The sequence below is a fragment of the Lepidochelys olivacea genome (assembly GCF_965140295.1).
Source record: "Lepidochelys olivacea isolate rLepOli2 genome assembly, chromosome: 2".
NCBI lineage: Eukaryota > Metazoa > Chordata > Testudines > Cheloniidae > Lepidochelys > Lepidochelys olivacea.
In genome coordinates this window covers 44,504,971-44,521,611 of record NC_140412.1, presented here as the reverse complement: position 1 = coordinate 44,521,611, position 16,641 = coordinate 44,504,971, and the positions used below count along the sequence as shown (strand labels likewise).

General features: G+C 42.6%; 2 protein-coding genes across 5 annotated transcripts in view; both read left to right on the top strand.

Moving 5' to 3' along the window:
* TMEM67 (transmembrane protein 67) overlaps nt 1-5,217 on the top strand; it is a 61,450-nt gene extending 56,233 nt beyond the window's left edge. For all 4 annotated transcript variants that reach the window (XM_084621547.1, XM_084621548.1, XM_084621550.1 and 1 more), the window contains exons 27-28: nt 1,342-1,484; nt 2,472-5,217. In XM_084621547.1, the coding sequence (XP_084477673.1) occupies nt 1,342-1,484; nt 2,472-2,552 (224 nt within the window). In that variant the 3' untranslated portion in view covers nt 2,553-5,217. The remainder of the gene's footprint in view (nt 1-1,341; nt 1,485-2,471) is intronic.
* Nucleotides 1-16,641, top strand: part of PDP1 (pyruvate dehydrogenase phosphatase catalytic subunit 1) — a 669,997-nt gene that overhangs the window by 539,662 nt on the left and 113,694 nt on the right. The gene's annotated exons all lie outside the window — the stretch shown is intronic.

Here is a 16,641-nt window from a genome sequence, read left to right as displayed (position 1 = left end):
CCCAACACTGCTTTCTAGAAAGTTCATGTGGTGTCAAGAGTTTGTATCTCACAGATGCACAAGGCCACACTTGAACTACATTTAATGAGCAGTAACTTTTCTTAGGGGGCACAAGAGGAACCAGTTTTAGGAGAACAGGGGAAATTCCAGGATTTCAGCTGCACTTGTTGATAAATCCTGCACTGCATCCATTAAACTAGAGCAGAGAGACTTAATGTGTTCCCCCATTTAACTTACATAATATAGGGATAACCACACATCACTACATATGGCGATCAGATCAGTATTGTATTACCTGTATTTTGTGGAGCCTGTGCTATATCTGGAATCTGCAGCTGTGTGATAGTTTAAAGATGAAATGAACAGTTGAATTTTACTACGTAGGAGAACAAAATGACAGAGGAGGTTGGGATGCGAACCGCAGCCCGTGTAAGTTGGGTTTGGGCCTTTTTGGGCTAGCTCTTGAGAGAATAAAATGGAGTTAAGAGACTCCATGAAATGTGCCAAGCCACAGTTAGGAGATATTTACCTTAAAATGTATGGAAATTGGTTAACCATTAGGAAACCAGATTAGACACATGCATCTCTGAAGCTGTGGAAAAATTGGGGGAGAATTCTCTTCTCCAATTACTTATATTCAAGTAGATCTGTTTCTTGTTTTTATGCTTCCTGGTCAAAATATTTTCTGGTATTTTAATATTGTTTCTTTTTCTTTGCTATTATTATTATTGTGTATAAATTCATGTTTCTCTGTAGGGAATGTTACGTATTGATAAAAGACACAGAAGGGGATAAGTGATCTGAACTTGAAAACACGCTATATTAAAACAAAGGGATTACTCTGTCCTGAAAACCAAATGAGGAGACATAACTAAAGACCTCCTGTTACTGAGGCCCTGAATTAGCAAAGCATTTAAGCACATCTAATTACTTTGCTGAATCAGGGCCAGAGTCATCGCTTGCTCAAGATGTTAGTGACAAGGAACTCAGAGGTGCATATGACATAAAAATGGCTAAATTTACCATCAGTCTGGTTCAAACTTTCAGATTTAGGTGCATGTAGGTATATGAATGCAGTTGTGAATGTTGCACACCTGTTTTTGAAAATCTGGCACTTTGTCAGAAAAGCTATATTGTAGATTATATTTAAAAGTTATGTTGTTTTTGGTTGAGACCAGTATCATGATTATGCTTCTGTGGTGTATTTCCTTGTCCTAAATTTCCATTATTGTTTTATCAATGATCTTGTAATCTTAAGTATGCTGACCTGTATTAGGGAACTTCACAAGTTATTCAGATTTAATTTATATTTTTTTGCAACAAGTTATTTTCTTTCTATAGATGAAGGACATTCTTTCAGTGATGTTCTCTTTTATGGCAATGAGGCCACACTTCTCATCTTCGATATACTGTTTTTCTCTGTTGTGGATTTGGCTTCCCAAAGTTTTGTCCTAGCAGCTGTTCTTACATATTTGCAACAGGAGGTAAATTTACATTTTTAAATTTTAAATATTTTAAAAATAAGGTAGTTTATCTAATTTCTGTATTTAATAGGGTGTGCTCAGAGAAAACTATACTAACAAACTATTTTAAAAAATACTGGATTTTCTCCTAAAATAAGAAAAGACTTATGAACCAAAAAAAAATTACACTGCTTTTTTATGCACCATGTATGTATAGGACACAAATAATAGCACTCAAAAGAAAATACACAGAGCAGTGAAAATTAATCAGAGTCCCAGAATAGCTAATGCTGGGACTTGCAAAGGAGCCTAAGGGAGTTAAGTGCCCAAATCCCATTGAAATCTAATGAGCAGAGCACCTAACCCTCTTAGGCCCCTTTTGGAAGTCTCCACCAAAATGAATGTATTTCCATTAAGATGTAGTTTCTTCCTCTTTCTCCTTCACACAATTCCATATGTGATCAACTTGATCATGTTTGTAAATGTCACCAGTAGTAAAAATTTTTGGAATATAAACTGTTTAAGATATGACTCGAAAGTTCTGATGTAATAAGTAGAAATATAAATATTTGGAGAGTTCAGTCTTTTCCTCAGAAGGGAAGGGATGCTACAAATATAATTAAAGGATTTGTATTTTGGACATAACAAATTGCTTGATTCTCCACCCTTGGAAAACATCTTGTATTACAGTATCATTAGTGTGACACACAAACAATCCAGGTAATATGTTATTACCATTATCATGATCATAGTTTACAGGTTTTTAGAGGTCCTCAGCTCAGCCTCTTAAGTGTTGAGGGCTGCTAATATCTGTCATTTAACATTTGATTCCTAAATAAAAAAGCCTAGTGTTAGTATAGGAGCCTGTCTAATGAAGGTATACTGTTGTGGAAAGTCCAAACATTTGACAGAGTACATAATTGATTAATTATTTTGTATCATGTACAGAAACAGAATTATTTAAAATATTTTTCCATTGTTATGAAACTTGTTTAATATTATTTTTAGATTTTTAGGTTTATTCGTAATACTGCTGGGCAGAAGAATTTGGCATCCAAAACCTTGGTGGATGAAAGATTTCTTATTTAGTTGACTCAAAAGTTGAAATACTTTGTAGAGGAGCTGATCATGGAATGAAGCCGTCCTGAGCTACAGATTAGTCTGCGGTGCTATGTAAATATTAATGTAAATCTTTTGACTTCGATTTCTTTTTATTTTGTGTGCTAGAAAGTTTTGTTTTTGTATAACTTTCAGATGTTTGTGTTGTGAATAGTAAACCAAATGTCTTGAAACAAATGGTACGTGACACCAAGTCAGTCAGAAATCAAGCTGAGTACTGTAATTAACACAAGATAAAATCCATGTATTGCCTTCAGTGAGGGTATATGCCATTTCTTTTTAAGGAGATAATTTCAGTGCTTCTGTTGCTGACTGGGGTCATAGTTTTCCTCATATATACATGTTTCCAAAATAGCTTAAAGAAATTATCCCTTATTTTCAGAATTTACTATGAAATACAATATTCATCAAATGTATTTCAGGTTCACCACAAATGGGGATCTGCCCTGAATTCCTAACTACTATTTAAACAAATACTTAGAAGACCTTTGAGACTAAGTAGTTGAATCTTTCTCACTTATCTAAAACAACTTCAATGTGAAAGTTTAAACTGTGTGATTGCTGATGTGATTTGATCCGCTTTAGCCCATCCTTTGGGTTTGTCTAATGTATCATTGGGGCAGTATTGCTTTTTTTTTTCTTTCTGCACTGATTGCACATAACAGCACATGTGTGTTTGAACGTTTGGTAGTCTCACAACCATAGAGCTGTGTGGCCCAGTGAATAGGGCAAAGGATGGAGATGCAGGAGGCCTTGATTGTGTTCCTGATCTTCTGTGGAATTAATGTTACCTTCAGCAGGTCACTTAACTGCTCTGTGCATGTTTTCATAGCCGTGAAATTGGGGCACTGATACTTATCTTTTTTTAACTGCTTTGAGATGCTCTGTGGATGGAAAGGACTGTGCAAGTGCCTATTCTTATATTATTGTTTTAATATATTCCCCAATTATCTCATTTTCTGACATCATTCCCTCACGATTTAACATAGTGACCATATCCCACATAAACTACTTCAGCCATTGGAATGTAATCAGCTGAATAGTTGTTAAAATGCTGCTTACTAAAGGTTCAGGGAGATTTTCAAAGGCTAAAGGGGCAGGTGAGTGCCTAATCCCCAGTTGTGCCTTTGAAAAGTCTCCCTGCCAGTGTGTTTTAGAATAACATTTGTTTTTTAGTAAATGATTATTCCACTGCATGGTATCACAGTTTCATAGCCACGCTACTTGTCTTAAGATAATTCAGCAGGGAACATGCATCTGAAAAAAACATAAAGATCCAAGTTCAGAAAAGCATCTCTATTTAAGAATAGCACTTTAGTACCATTTAAGACAATGGGACTTAAGCAGATGTTTAATTTTAAATGTGCTTATCTGACCCAGGGCCAACATACCTTATAGAGGTATTTTATTTGAGATTCTTCTTACCTACATAAAGAGGAAGATGGCTATTATGGTGCCATATCATGTCTTTAAGCTGTGGTTACCATAGATTTAAGTCTCAAAGCCATTATAGATCCGGTATGCTTACTTTTGGTTTGCAAAAACAAATGCTGCTTGCTAATTCAGAATAGTTACCATTAACTGGTAAAATGTTCGCAAAAAGAAAAGGAGGACTTGTGGCACCTTAGAGACTAACAAATTTATTTGAGCATAAGCTTGATACATTTGTTAGTCTCTAAGGTGCCACAAGTACTCCTTTTCTTTTTGCGAATACAGACTAACACGACTGCTACTCTGAAACCTGGTAAAATGTTCTGACTCTCCTGAGGTCACGGTGGAGTTAGATAGCATAATTTGAGGGTCAGACTTTCAGCAGGGCATCCATTTATTCACATGCAGCTTATCACAAGACTGTATCTCCATACACACCTTCTGTGCACTAACACCTGTTCACACAGATAACTGATACTAATACTGTATATGTACGCACAGTACTTTGTTCGGCATGTTTTGTCGTAAAGAGTTTTCAGTGCAAAAATTCCAATACCTGTGTGAACAAGTGTTAATTGACAAAACTGTGTGTGCTGGTGTGGACAAATTGGAGGCCAAAGCCTGGAAATCAGGTACAGTAACTAGGGCTCACTGTAGCTTGGTTTGTTGTTATTGTTGTTATGATAGTTTTAAAGCATGGTTCTCCTCTGAATAGTGGCTGTATAAATGACATTGTAGTGTTCTGCGGTGGTGTCTCTCAATAATTTCTTTATGAAATGTGCTCCACTGAAAAGTAGAAAAAAAATCTTTATAACTTCCAACTCTGCAAACTGAGCCTTTTGCCATCTTATGCATCATGGCCAGTAATAAAAATTCTGCAATCCAAATTTATGCCCTCATGAGACCTGTGCAGCCCCATTGCCTTGAATGCCTTTGCACATATATAACTTAGCAGATCTTAATAAACAATTCTGTTGCTGAGGTACAAGAGGGTCTTGTACAAGATGGTAGCTCACTGAGTCTTGACTAACGCAAGACCAACCACAGGCTAACAGGCGTGAAAAGCTCTAGGAACTAATTTTTGTCACTAAAATGAGCAAATAGACCTTGAATGCATGCAGTGCAGATCTGTTGTATAAGAAAGTGCTGTTTTTATATAAAAAGAAAAGGAGTACTAGTGGCACCTTAGAGACTAACCAATTTATTTGAGCATAAGCTTTCATGAGCTACAGCTTACTTCATCGGATGCATACGATGAAGTGAGCTCTAGCTCACGAAAGCTTATGCTCAAATAAATTGGTTAGTCTCTAAAGGTGCCACTATGTACTCCTTTTCTTTTTGTGAATACAGACTAACACAGCTGCTACTCTGAAACCTGTTTTTATATAGTTACTTTTCAGAGTAGAACCGCTCTTTAAACATACCTTCTCAAAAATACTTTGATTTATTGCTTACTTGAGTCAATTCAATTATACCTCCTCTTAATTTGTACTTAGTAAGCTTAATCAATTAAGATTTATTACATTAGTATAGTCTGGAAATAATTCAGTGGAGAGGTACTGCATAACAGTGTTTGTGTGTATCACACAATAGTCACAAGTCAGGTGCTAATGAAGCATCTAAAAAGTATGCTCTCACAGTGTTAATTTGCTTACAATAAAGTTAGCTTTCTATATAACTTCTGAAGTTCTGGTATGTGTTATATTATAAATTTGGTTTGAAAATTAGCCCTCCTTTTTACTTTTTAGCATATTTTTCACAATTTCTGCCACATTATATAGTAATTTTAGTAACTTTAGATTTAAGAGAGTCATTAGGTCCTAGTAGAACCATCAATACTGTCCTTGAATGGATGTTACCTAGCATTTTTATTTCTGTAATTGGCTCTCAGTGACCAGGTTAAGGAGCTGTTCAAAGAAAACTTGCCTATGTGAGGGGATGGATGGGGGTTCTATCCACAGCTCAGTTTTGACCTGAACACCTCTCTTTAAATAGGAAATAAGCTTTTCCCTTTCACTGTTCCTAAGTGGTCAGTTCCTCTGTGAAAAGCAGCTTCCACTCATTCTTTGTTAATTTTGAGACTGAATTCACAGCAGACACTGGTAACTTAAATACCACTTTTGGTCCAGTAAAAGATATTACCTCATCCACCTTGTCTCTGTAATATTATGAAACCAACATGGCTACAACAACACTGCATACAACTTTTGGGAAGAGCACACAAAAGCTTTGGAATCCTTACAGTTTGGAGGGATTTCACTTATTAAAAACAAATTCTGAGTAAATACAAAAATGCTCTTTCCGAGTTAGTTAAATATCTCTCCTCCTGTGTATTTTCTTTTTCTGGGCATCTCGGTAAGAAAGAGGGTACTACAGCTACCAAGTTGAAAGAGCTCTGTGTAAGCTCAAAAGCTTGTCTCTGTCACCAACAGAAGCTGGTCCAATAAAAGATGTTACCTCACCCACTTTATGTGGTTTCATCTGAGAGAGACAGTTATGAAATAATTGCAGATGATGAAACCTTCGTTAGACAGTTGAATTTTTCTTTCATACCTGCTTTATAATGGCTATGTGAAAAGCATCGGTTGCACTTGGTTCTCATTTTGGTGGACATTTGTTCAAGAAATAACACTTTTTGATTGAATTTCCCAATTACATATTTTTACTAATTAATTGTAGTGGATCTTTTTCATATTCAGTTAGTTGATTTCTACTTTATGCTTGTAAACGTTTTATAATAAATCATATGATATTTCTATCTTTCCATTGTACTTGTCTCTCTGAGGAGTAAGGGAATTTTTAAGGATTTGGGGATTTTTTGGTACATGATCATTGTTATATCATGATGATTGAGGGTTGTATCATTCCTCCTACTTCAAGGAACTTGAGAGGAACTGATCTACAGGAGAGGAATGCTGCCTCTGTGTATCATCCTTGTCCCTCAACCTGCGGAAGGTCTTTCATAGGTGCATCATGGGAACTGGGCTTTGTAGATAGTGAGTGGATAGCAGAATGGTTGCTCTGCTATATTGTGTGTCACCACACCTGCTGGATGAACTAGTTTATTGCTGGGTGCCAGTGCCCTATGATAACAGTGCTAAAAAGTCAATATAAAGTAAAAACAACATACAATGACTAGGTTATATGCCCCAATACCTTTTAGAAAAGGGACTGAATGTGCGGAAAGGAAAATTAAAATCCATATATAAATACTAGAAAACAGTAAAAAGGAAAAGTCTAGATTTTTTTTACATACATCAAAAGGGAAGAATGAATGGAAAAAAAAACCCAACTAAATTCCTTATATATAGTCAGTTCTGATGCTGCTGGCTTAAATAATGATACTAAGATTTTGCATACGCTTGCTGAACTACAGAGAGTGTCTGTCTCAGAGCCTGGGTGCCACCAGTTCTTTCAGGCACAGGCCTTTGAGCAGTAGTGCTACTATGTTCTGGGATAGAAGGTTGTTCCAAGTAAAGCACAGTACAGCAAGTCAGTCTGTGGGTCACAAAGGACTGGTGAGATCACTGTCCTCAGGAAAAGCTGCAGCTTCGAAATACTGGAAAGATAGAAGAATGATTCCTGATTGCTACTGAAAACTTAATTTTCATAATTAAGCCATGGACTAAAATTAGCCCCTAGTTACCCACCCTTTTGCCTGCCTGCATAGATAGGGTCATCACCAACAAATGAAATGTATTTCCATTCCCCTAAGAAAAATATCTCTATTGTATCCAGGTGGACCTTCAACAAGCTATCTCTTGTCCACATCTTAATCATCTGTGACTGGGTGAGACAGTAATGTAGATTACGCCTTCACATATTGTTGACACTGAGATCCTCCTGCCCTATCACTTCTCCTAGTGATTTGACTCACATGAACAATGTCTATAAATCTGACCCCTGGGGAACTCCATAGGAGAAAGCATCTGAGGCTGATTAGAAATTATCTAGCAGAAGCAGCTAAAAAGTACCTGACAGAAATGAACAAAACCACTCAGCTGCTGTTTTGGCCGCTCTGCAACACATCAGACAAACTAGTTGAAACTATAGTAAAGAACAGAATTGTCAGACACATAAATAAACATAATGTATTGGGGAAGAATCAACATGGTTTTTGTGAAGGGAAATCATGTCTCATCAATCTACTAGAATTCTTTGAAGGGGTCAACAAGCATGTGGACAAGGGAGATCCAGTGGATCTAGTGTACTTAGATTTTCAGAAAGCCTTTGACAAGGTCCCTCAGCAAAGGTTCTTAAGCAAAGTAAGCTGTCATGGAATAAGAGGAAGGTCTTCTCATGGATCAGTAACTGGTTAAAAGATAATAAATAAAGGGTAGGAATAAATGGTCAATTTTCAGAATGGAGAGAGGTAAATATTGGTGTCCCCCAGAGGTCTGTATTGGAACCAGTCCTATTCAACATATATATAAATGATGTGGAAAAAGGGGTAAACAGTGAGGTGGCAAAATTTGCAGATGATACAAAACTACTAAAGATAGTTAAGTCCAAAGCAGACTCTGAAAAGCTACAAAAGGATCCCACAAAACTGGATGATTTGGCAACAAAATGGCAGATGAAATTCATGTTGATAAATGCAAAGTAATGCTCCTTAGAAAACATAATCCCAACTATACATATAAAATGATAGGGTCTAAATTAGCTGTTAATATTTAAGAAAGAGATCTTGGAGTCATTGTGGATAGTTCTCTGAAAACATCCACTCAATGTTCTGCAGCAGTCAAAAAAGCTAACAATGTTGGGAATCATTAAGAAAGGGATAGATAATAAAACAGAAAATATCATATTGCCTCTATCCAAATCCATGGTACGCCCACATCTTGAAGAGTGCATGCAGATTTGGTTGCCCCATCTCAAAAAAGATACATTGGAATTGGAAAAGGTTCAGAAAAGGGCAACAAAAATTATTAGGGGCATGGAACAGCTTCCACATGAGGAGAGATTAAGAAGACTGGGACTTTTCAGCTTTCAGCTTTTCAGCTTGGAAAAGAAACGACTAAGGGGGGGACATGACTGAGGTCTATAAAATCATGACTGGTGTGGAGAAAGTAAATAAGGAAGTGTTATTTACTCCTTCGCATAACATAAGAACTAGGGGTCACCAAATTAAATAAGGCAGTATGTTTAAAACAAAAGGAAGTATTTCTTCACACAATGTACAGTCAACCTGTGGAACTCCTTGCTAGAGAATGTTGTGAAGGCCAAGACTGTAACAGGATTCAAAAAACAACTCGATAAATTCATGGAGGATAGGTCCATCAATGGCTATTAGCCAGGATGGGTAGGGATGGTGTCCCTAGCCTCTGTTTGCCAGAAGCTGGGAATGGGCAATGGGATGGATCAATTGAAGATTACTTGTTCTTCTCCTAGTGTTTGCTCATGTCCCTTCCAATTAGGTGTGCATGCACTGCGTGCACGATTGTTGAAAGATTTTTCCTCTAGTAGTACCCGTCGGGTCAGCTGTGGAGCTCCCGGAAGTGGCACCTTTATGACAGTGTACATAGGTCCTTGGTGACCTGCCGCCTGCTCAGTTCCTTCTTATCACCAGTGACGGTAGTTGAAGCAGCCCAGTCTTGCATGTTGCAAATGCCTACTTCGCGGTCTTTCTTTGAATAGTTGTTGTAAATAGAGGTTTCAGAGTAGCAGCCATGTTAGTCTGTATCCACAAAAAGAAAAGGAGTACTTGTGGCATTGTAGAGACTAACAAATTTATTTGAGCATAAGCTTTCGTGAGTTAGCTGTAGCTCACAAAAGCTTATGCTCAAATAAATTTGTTAGTCTCTAAGGTGCCACAAGTACTCCTTTTCTTTCTATTGTAAATAGTTACCCATTAGTGTTAATTAGTTGAATAGTACTTAGCTGGGGGATCTTCCCCGATTCCCTTTCCCCCGGACCAGGGCATGCCTCAGTCCCAGGGCTTTAAGCCCTGTGAGAAGTGCCTCAAGCCTATGCCATGTGGTGGTCCGCACGACTCCTGCCTCAAATGCCTCGGGGAGGGTCATCAGGCAGATAGGTGCAAGATTTGCAGGGGCTTTAAGCCCAGAACAAAGAAGGAGAGAGACACTCATCTGAAGCTCCTCCAAATGGAATCTGCACTTCGCCCACAGCTGGCCCCGGAACCAGCACCAGCAGCCTCTTTGCGCAGCACGCCGGCATTGGTGTGGGAACACTCAGCACTGAGGAAGGACTCCAGTAAGGACCATCAGCATCTCTCCCTGGTCCCGAGGCCCGCATAAGAAGAAGAAGGCAGATGGGCCGCTCGCCAGCACACCACACCAGTGGGGTGCATCCTGTGTTGAGACACCCCAAACCTGACCTTCAAATCCCACAGCTGTCAACTCCAGCCATGACAGGGGGGCCATCGAGTCCGGTGCCGGAGTACTTGGAGGGAGAAGACCTTGATCTTCCCTCCACACCAGACACATTTGAAGTAGCATGGGATCTGATTGCCGTGACTGCCCGTGCCCTGGCACCAACCACAGCACCAACGTTGATGGCTCCGACAATGACAGCACTGATGGCAGCACTGCCCCCCATCAGATATAGGGGCAAGTCCACGATGATGGGTTGTCACTCATCCTCGCCACGGCACCGATCTCCAGCACCATCGGGTTCTGCTCTGCCTTGGTCCAAATCTGAGTACTCCTCTGAGTTGGAGGCAGAATCCTACACCTTCAGGTGGAGCTGGTACCGCTCTAGATCCCAGCACTGTTCCTGGCTCCGCTTGAGAAGTGATGCACCCCAACCGGCGCCAATGATGTTATGGCCTCCCCAGTGGCAGGGGCTGGTGCAGTGGCCCTTCTGGACCCCATGGGCCTACCATCAGGCCCAGGGGCCAGGCTTGAGGGCGACTTCTGTGGCCTCGGGTCACTACGGGACCCCGTCGGCCACATCGGTCTCAAGGGCTCCAGGAGTGCGGGCTGTGTCCCAAGAGGAAGACCTGGGGCAATCCAACCCTCAGACAGGAGCTTTTGTTGCCCCACCCTCGGTGCAAGGAAGGACACCTATAGCGGATGCACCTGAAACTGTCCTGGTGACCACCAGAGAACTGGAAAGGCAAGAGGTCCCTCCCCAGGCATCTTCCTCCTCCTCGCCCAATGAGGCGGTGGCAGGGACGACTACCTCTCTGCCAGCAATGGACACCAGGGCCCATCAGGACCTCCTTTGGCAGGTGGTGCAAAACTTGAACCTACAGGCTGAGGAGGTCACAGAGGATTCAGACCCAATGGTTGATATCCAGGCTCCTGAGGGGCCCTCTAGGGTGTCCCTTCCTCTTATTAAGGCTATTGTAAATACAACTAAGGTGCTCTGGCAGACTCTGGCCTCTATCCCACCAACAGCTAGAGGGGTAGAACGCCGATATTTTGTTCCACAGAAGGGGTATTAGCACCTCTTTACCCATCCCCAGCTGGGCACATTGGTGGTGGACGCTGCCAATCACAAGGAGTGGCAAGGACAGCCGGGTCCCACTCTGAAGGACAAGGAGACCAAGAAGCTGGACCTCTTCGGTCGCAAGGTGTATTCTGGTATGCTTAGCTGGTATGCTTACAACTCCTGGGCCTCCCTGTCCAAGTTCCAGGAGTTGTTGCCCATGGACTCCTATTCAGAGCTCACTGCGATACTTGAGGAGGGTAAGGTGGTGGCCTGGACCTCCCTCCAAGCGGCGCTGGACTCTGCGGACTTGACTACTCGGATCATGGCCACTGCAATTACTATGCACAGAAGCTCATGGCTTCAGGTGTCGGGCCTTCCTGTGGAGATCCAGAATACCATCCAGGACCTCCACTTTGACTGTGCTGGTCTTTTTGCAGAGCAGACAGACTCATGGCTGCACAGTCTGAAGGATTCTAGGGCAACCCTTAAGTCCCTGGGAATCCACACCCCTGCTCCGCAGAGGAAGCCCTTCCAGAGGAAGCCTCCCCAGCGCTTCTACTCGGGGAGCACGCGGCAAGACTTCAACAGAAGGAGGGGCAGGAACTATAGGAGAGAGCCATCAAGATCCTCCTCCGACTAGGGCCACGGTTCATCCAAACAATCTCTTGGCCCTAATCCTAATTTTTGAAGGTGCGCCAGAGGATGGAGCACCAGTCCATCTCCCAGATCCTTCTCCTCTGCTTTGTGAACCGTTTGTCCCTCTTCTACTGTGTCTGGGCTCAGATTACTTCAGATCGCTAGGTACAGAACATGGTAGAGGTTGAATATTCTATCCGATTCTGTTCCTGCCCTCCCATCCCCCTTCCATTTTCAGGGACCCCTCTCACGAGCAACTCCTTTTACAGGAGATGCAATCACTTCTTGCTCTCGGGGCGATAGAGGAGGTTCCTCAGGAGTTCAGGGGAGAAGGGTTCTATTCCTGATACTTCCTCATTCCCAAGGCCAAAGGCGGGCTCAGACCTATCCTAGGTCTGTGAGACCTCAACATATTCATAAAGAAAGCAAATTTTTGCATGGTCTCACTGGCCTCCATCATTCCTTCCCTGGATCCGGGAGACTGGTACACCACCCTCAATTTGAAGGACACATACTTCCAGATCTCCATCATCCCAGCCCAGAGACAATTTCTCCTGCTTGTGGTCAATGCCCAGCACTACCAGTTTACAGTGCTCCCATTCGGACTCTGGGCGGTCCCTTGGGTATTCACAAAGTGCATGGCCATCGTGGTGGCCTTCCTCCACAAAAGTCGGGTCCAAGTCTTCCCGTACCTGGACAACTGCTCATCAAGACCAGGTCACAAGCACAAGTGTAGGAGCACCTGGCCCTCACTCGTGCCACCATTCTCAGGATGGGCCTCATGCTGAACGTGCCCAAGTCCACCTTAACCCCAGTGCAGAAGATAGAATTCCTTGTGGCTCTCCTGGACTCCACGCAAGCCAGGGCATCCCTGCCCGAGTCACACTTCCAAGCTCTCAGGGACATTATCAAGAACCTCCGCCGATTTCCCCACAACCACTGCCAGAAACTGCATGAAACTGCTGGGGCATATGGCAGCCTGCACTTATGTGGTCCAGCACACCTCGTTGCGTCTCCGTCCCCTGGTGCAGGTGTACAAGTCCAGTTGGGACTCTGGACAGAATAGTCACACACCTGCCTCAGGTTCTAGAGTACCTGAGTTGGTGGTTACAGGCTCAGGTGGTCTGCGGGGGAGTACCCTTTGCAAACCGCAGCCCTTGCTAGAGTTAGTCATGGATGCCTCAGCGCTCAGATGGGGAGCACACTTCGGCACTATCAGGACACAGGGCATGTGGTCCCAGACAGAACTATCGCTGCATATCAACATCAGAGAGTTGAGGGTGGTCCGTCTGTCATGCCAGGCGTTCCAAGCTCATCTTCAAGGCAACTGTGTCAGTACTAATGGACAACACCACAGCGATGTTTTATATAGACAAACAGGATGGTGCTCGCTCCTCTCCCCTGTGTCGGGAAGCCCTCAACCTGTGGGACTTCTGCATTGCCCATTCCATCCACCTGGAGGCGTCATATCTGCCAAGACTTCAGAACGAGCTAGCAGACCAGCTCAGCCACTCATTCAACGGGCACAAATGGTCCCTCAGAGCGGATATCGCCCTGGACGTTTTCCGGAGGTGGGGCTTTCCCCACCTGGACCTATTCATGACACGGAGCAACAGGAAGTGTCAGGCTTCTGCTTCTTCGTGAACCTCAGCGCAGGTTCCATTGTGGACGCATTTCACCTGGCATGGGCGAATCACCTGCTCTACACGTTTCCACTCTTCCCTCTCGTACACAAGGTCCTCCTCAAAGTCCGCCTGGACAGGGCCTCATTGATCCTCATAGCACTGGCATGGCCCTGCCAACACAGGTGGTGAACCACGCTGTTGGACCTATCAGTGGACAGGCCTGTAGCCCTTCCCCTGTTCCCGGACCTCGTCACACAAGACCACAGCAGGTTACGACATCTCAATCTGGAGTCCCTCCACCTCACAGCATGGAAGCTCCATGGTTAAACCAGTCTGAACTTCAATGCTCTGACTCAGTTCAGAAGGTCCTTCTCAGAAGCAGGAAGCCCTATACTCAAGCCACTTACCTTGCCAAGTGGAAGCAGTTCTCCATTTGGTCTATGCAGTAGGGCATTCCTGCACCACAAGCCTCAATCTCATTTATTTTGGACTACCTGCTTGACTTGAAATGGCAGGGGTTGATGACTCTTTGATTAGGGTTCACTTGGCCACCATCTCTGCCTTTCACCCAGGGGTGGAGGATAGGTCAGTCTTTGGAAACTCAATGGTAGGCCGCTTCCTCAAAGGGCTGGATAGACTGTATCTTCAGGTGAGGCAGCCTCTTCCACCTTGGGACCTCAATCTAGTCCTCTCCAGGCTTTTGCCCCCCCCCCTTCGAGCCTATGGCAACATGTTCCTTGCTCTACCTATCTTGGAAGGTAGCTTTCCTCGTGCCCATCACCTCAGCTAGAAGGGTCTCCGAACTCAAGGCACTGACATCTGAGCCCCCTTACACTGTCTTTTTTAAAGACAAGGTGCAACTACGTCCACACCCTGCATTTCTCCCTAAGGTAGTCTCTTAATTCCATATAAATCAGGACATTTTCCTACCTGTGTTTTTTCCCAAGCCTCATGTCAATAACAGAGATCTCATGCCAAGAACAGATGATGTGTGCGCCCTGGCTTGCTATATCAAACACACAAAGCCGTTTCAGAAGAAGCTCTTCATTGCTGTCACGGAGAGGGCTTCCCATCTCCTCCAACACATATCATCCTGGATCACTTCATGCATCAGGACTTGCTATGACTTGGCCAAGATTCCAGTCCCAACATTGACAGCACACACTACAAGAGCTCAAGCATCATCTCCCGCTTTCCTAGCTCAAGTGCCCATTGAGGCTATATGAAGGGCAGCCACATGGTCCTCTATCCATACCTTCACCTTGGATTATGAAATTTCTTGGCAATCCAGAGATGATGCAGCGTTTGGCAGGGCAGTGCTGCAATCTGCGACCAGATGAACTCCGACCCCTCCTCCAAGAGTACTGCTTGGGAATTACCTAATTGGAATGGACATGAGCAAGCACTCAAAGAAGGACAAACAGTTACCTACCTCTCATAACTGTTGTTCTTCAAGATGTGTTGCTCGTGTCCATTCCAAATCCCACCCACCTCCCCTCTGTCGGAGTATTCCAGCAAGAGGGAACTGAGCAGGCGGCGGGTCGGCAAGGACCTATATACACTGCCATAAAGGCACCACTCCAGGGGGCTCTACTGCCGACCCAACGGGTACCGCTAGAAGAAAAATCTTCTGACAATCATGCACATGGCGCGCGCACACCTAATTGGAATGGACGTGAGCAACACATCTTGAAGAACAACAGTTACAAGAGGTAGGTAACCATTTTTTCTGTTCCTTCCCTCTGGGGCACCTGGCATTGGCCACTGTTGGAAGACCGGATACTGGGCTAGATGGACCTTTGGTCTGACCGAGTGTGGCCACTCTTATGTTTGTTTTTTGGTTTTACAAAAAGATTACATTTAGAAAATATATATTCATGCGAAGGGACTGAAGTAGACACTTTTCCAGCACCCCTCACATATCTCTCTTTTGGGAAAAACAGATTAGCTCTTGGGATATAAAATAGGGTTTGCAAAACTGTGCTCTATAATAGACAGTTACTTGAATTTCCATTGGACAGCTCCATATTCAAAGGTAGTTGTGACCTCACGGAATGATGCTTTTATTTTTTGAGGGTGAGGGATTCATTATAGAGAGCAAGTACAGGAACTGGTCAGCTAGTACAGCTTTGGAGAAGCTGAAATGAAGAAACAGTGAAATGATTGTGCTGAATGTCCTCCTTGACATTGGCTGGGGCACTTAGTGCAAAAAAATGCTTTTTATCTAATTTAAAAAAATCTTTGTTTTTTCTTAAAAATGATAAATGAGACGTTTACATCAGCTCTCCAAGCCAAAAATTGCACCATCTCCTGCTGCCAGCAAACAGATCAGGGGTTTCCGAGCTGTTCTAATCGTTTCACTCCCATTGACTTCTGTTCTTGTGAGTTGGCAAAGTCAAAACACACATCATCTGAGTATGTCAGGAAGCAGGAGCTTTTAAAGTTCAACCAGGGCCCCACCGTTCATGTGTCCTGTCCTCTAAAAGAAAGAATCTGGCAGAGAGAGGAGAGGGGAATTGCACATATATCCCAATAAAGCATCCTCAAACATAAAACCAAAACTTTCAAGAAGGTTATGTGCCCTTACATTTCATGTAATAAATTTATCATGAGCTTTTGCCATATCAAAATCCTCTCAGATTGTATGAAGTTATAACAATATAACAATATATAGCAACACCATTAGTAACATATATAGTAATGCCGTTAGTTTGTCGTTAGAAGAACATTTATATTTCAAAGGTTAGATTACGTAAAACATTTTGAATCCTAAATATAATGCGTTTTTTCTTGTGTTATCATCTTGTTTCATGCACTGAATCATTGGCTATCTCAGTACAAATGTCTGGCAGCAGATGGCAGTAAATGCATGAAGACAGTCATTCAGTATGGTGAATATATTATGTCCAACCTTCTTTGTTTCAGAAAGGTTTACTATCTACTTTTCTTCTCATGTTGTTCTTAACGTTGTT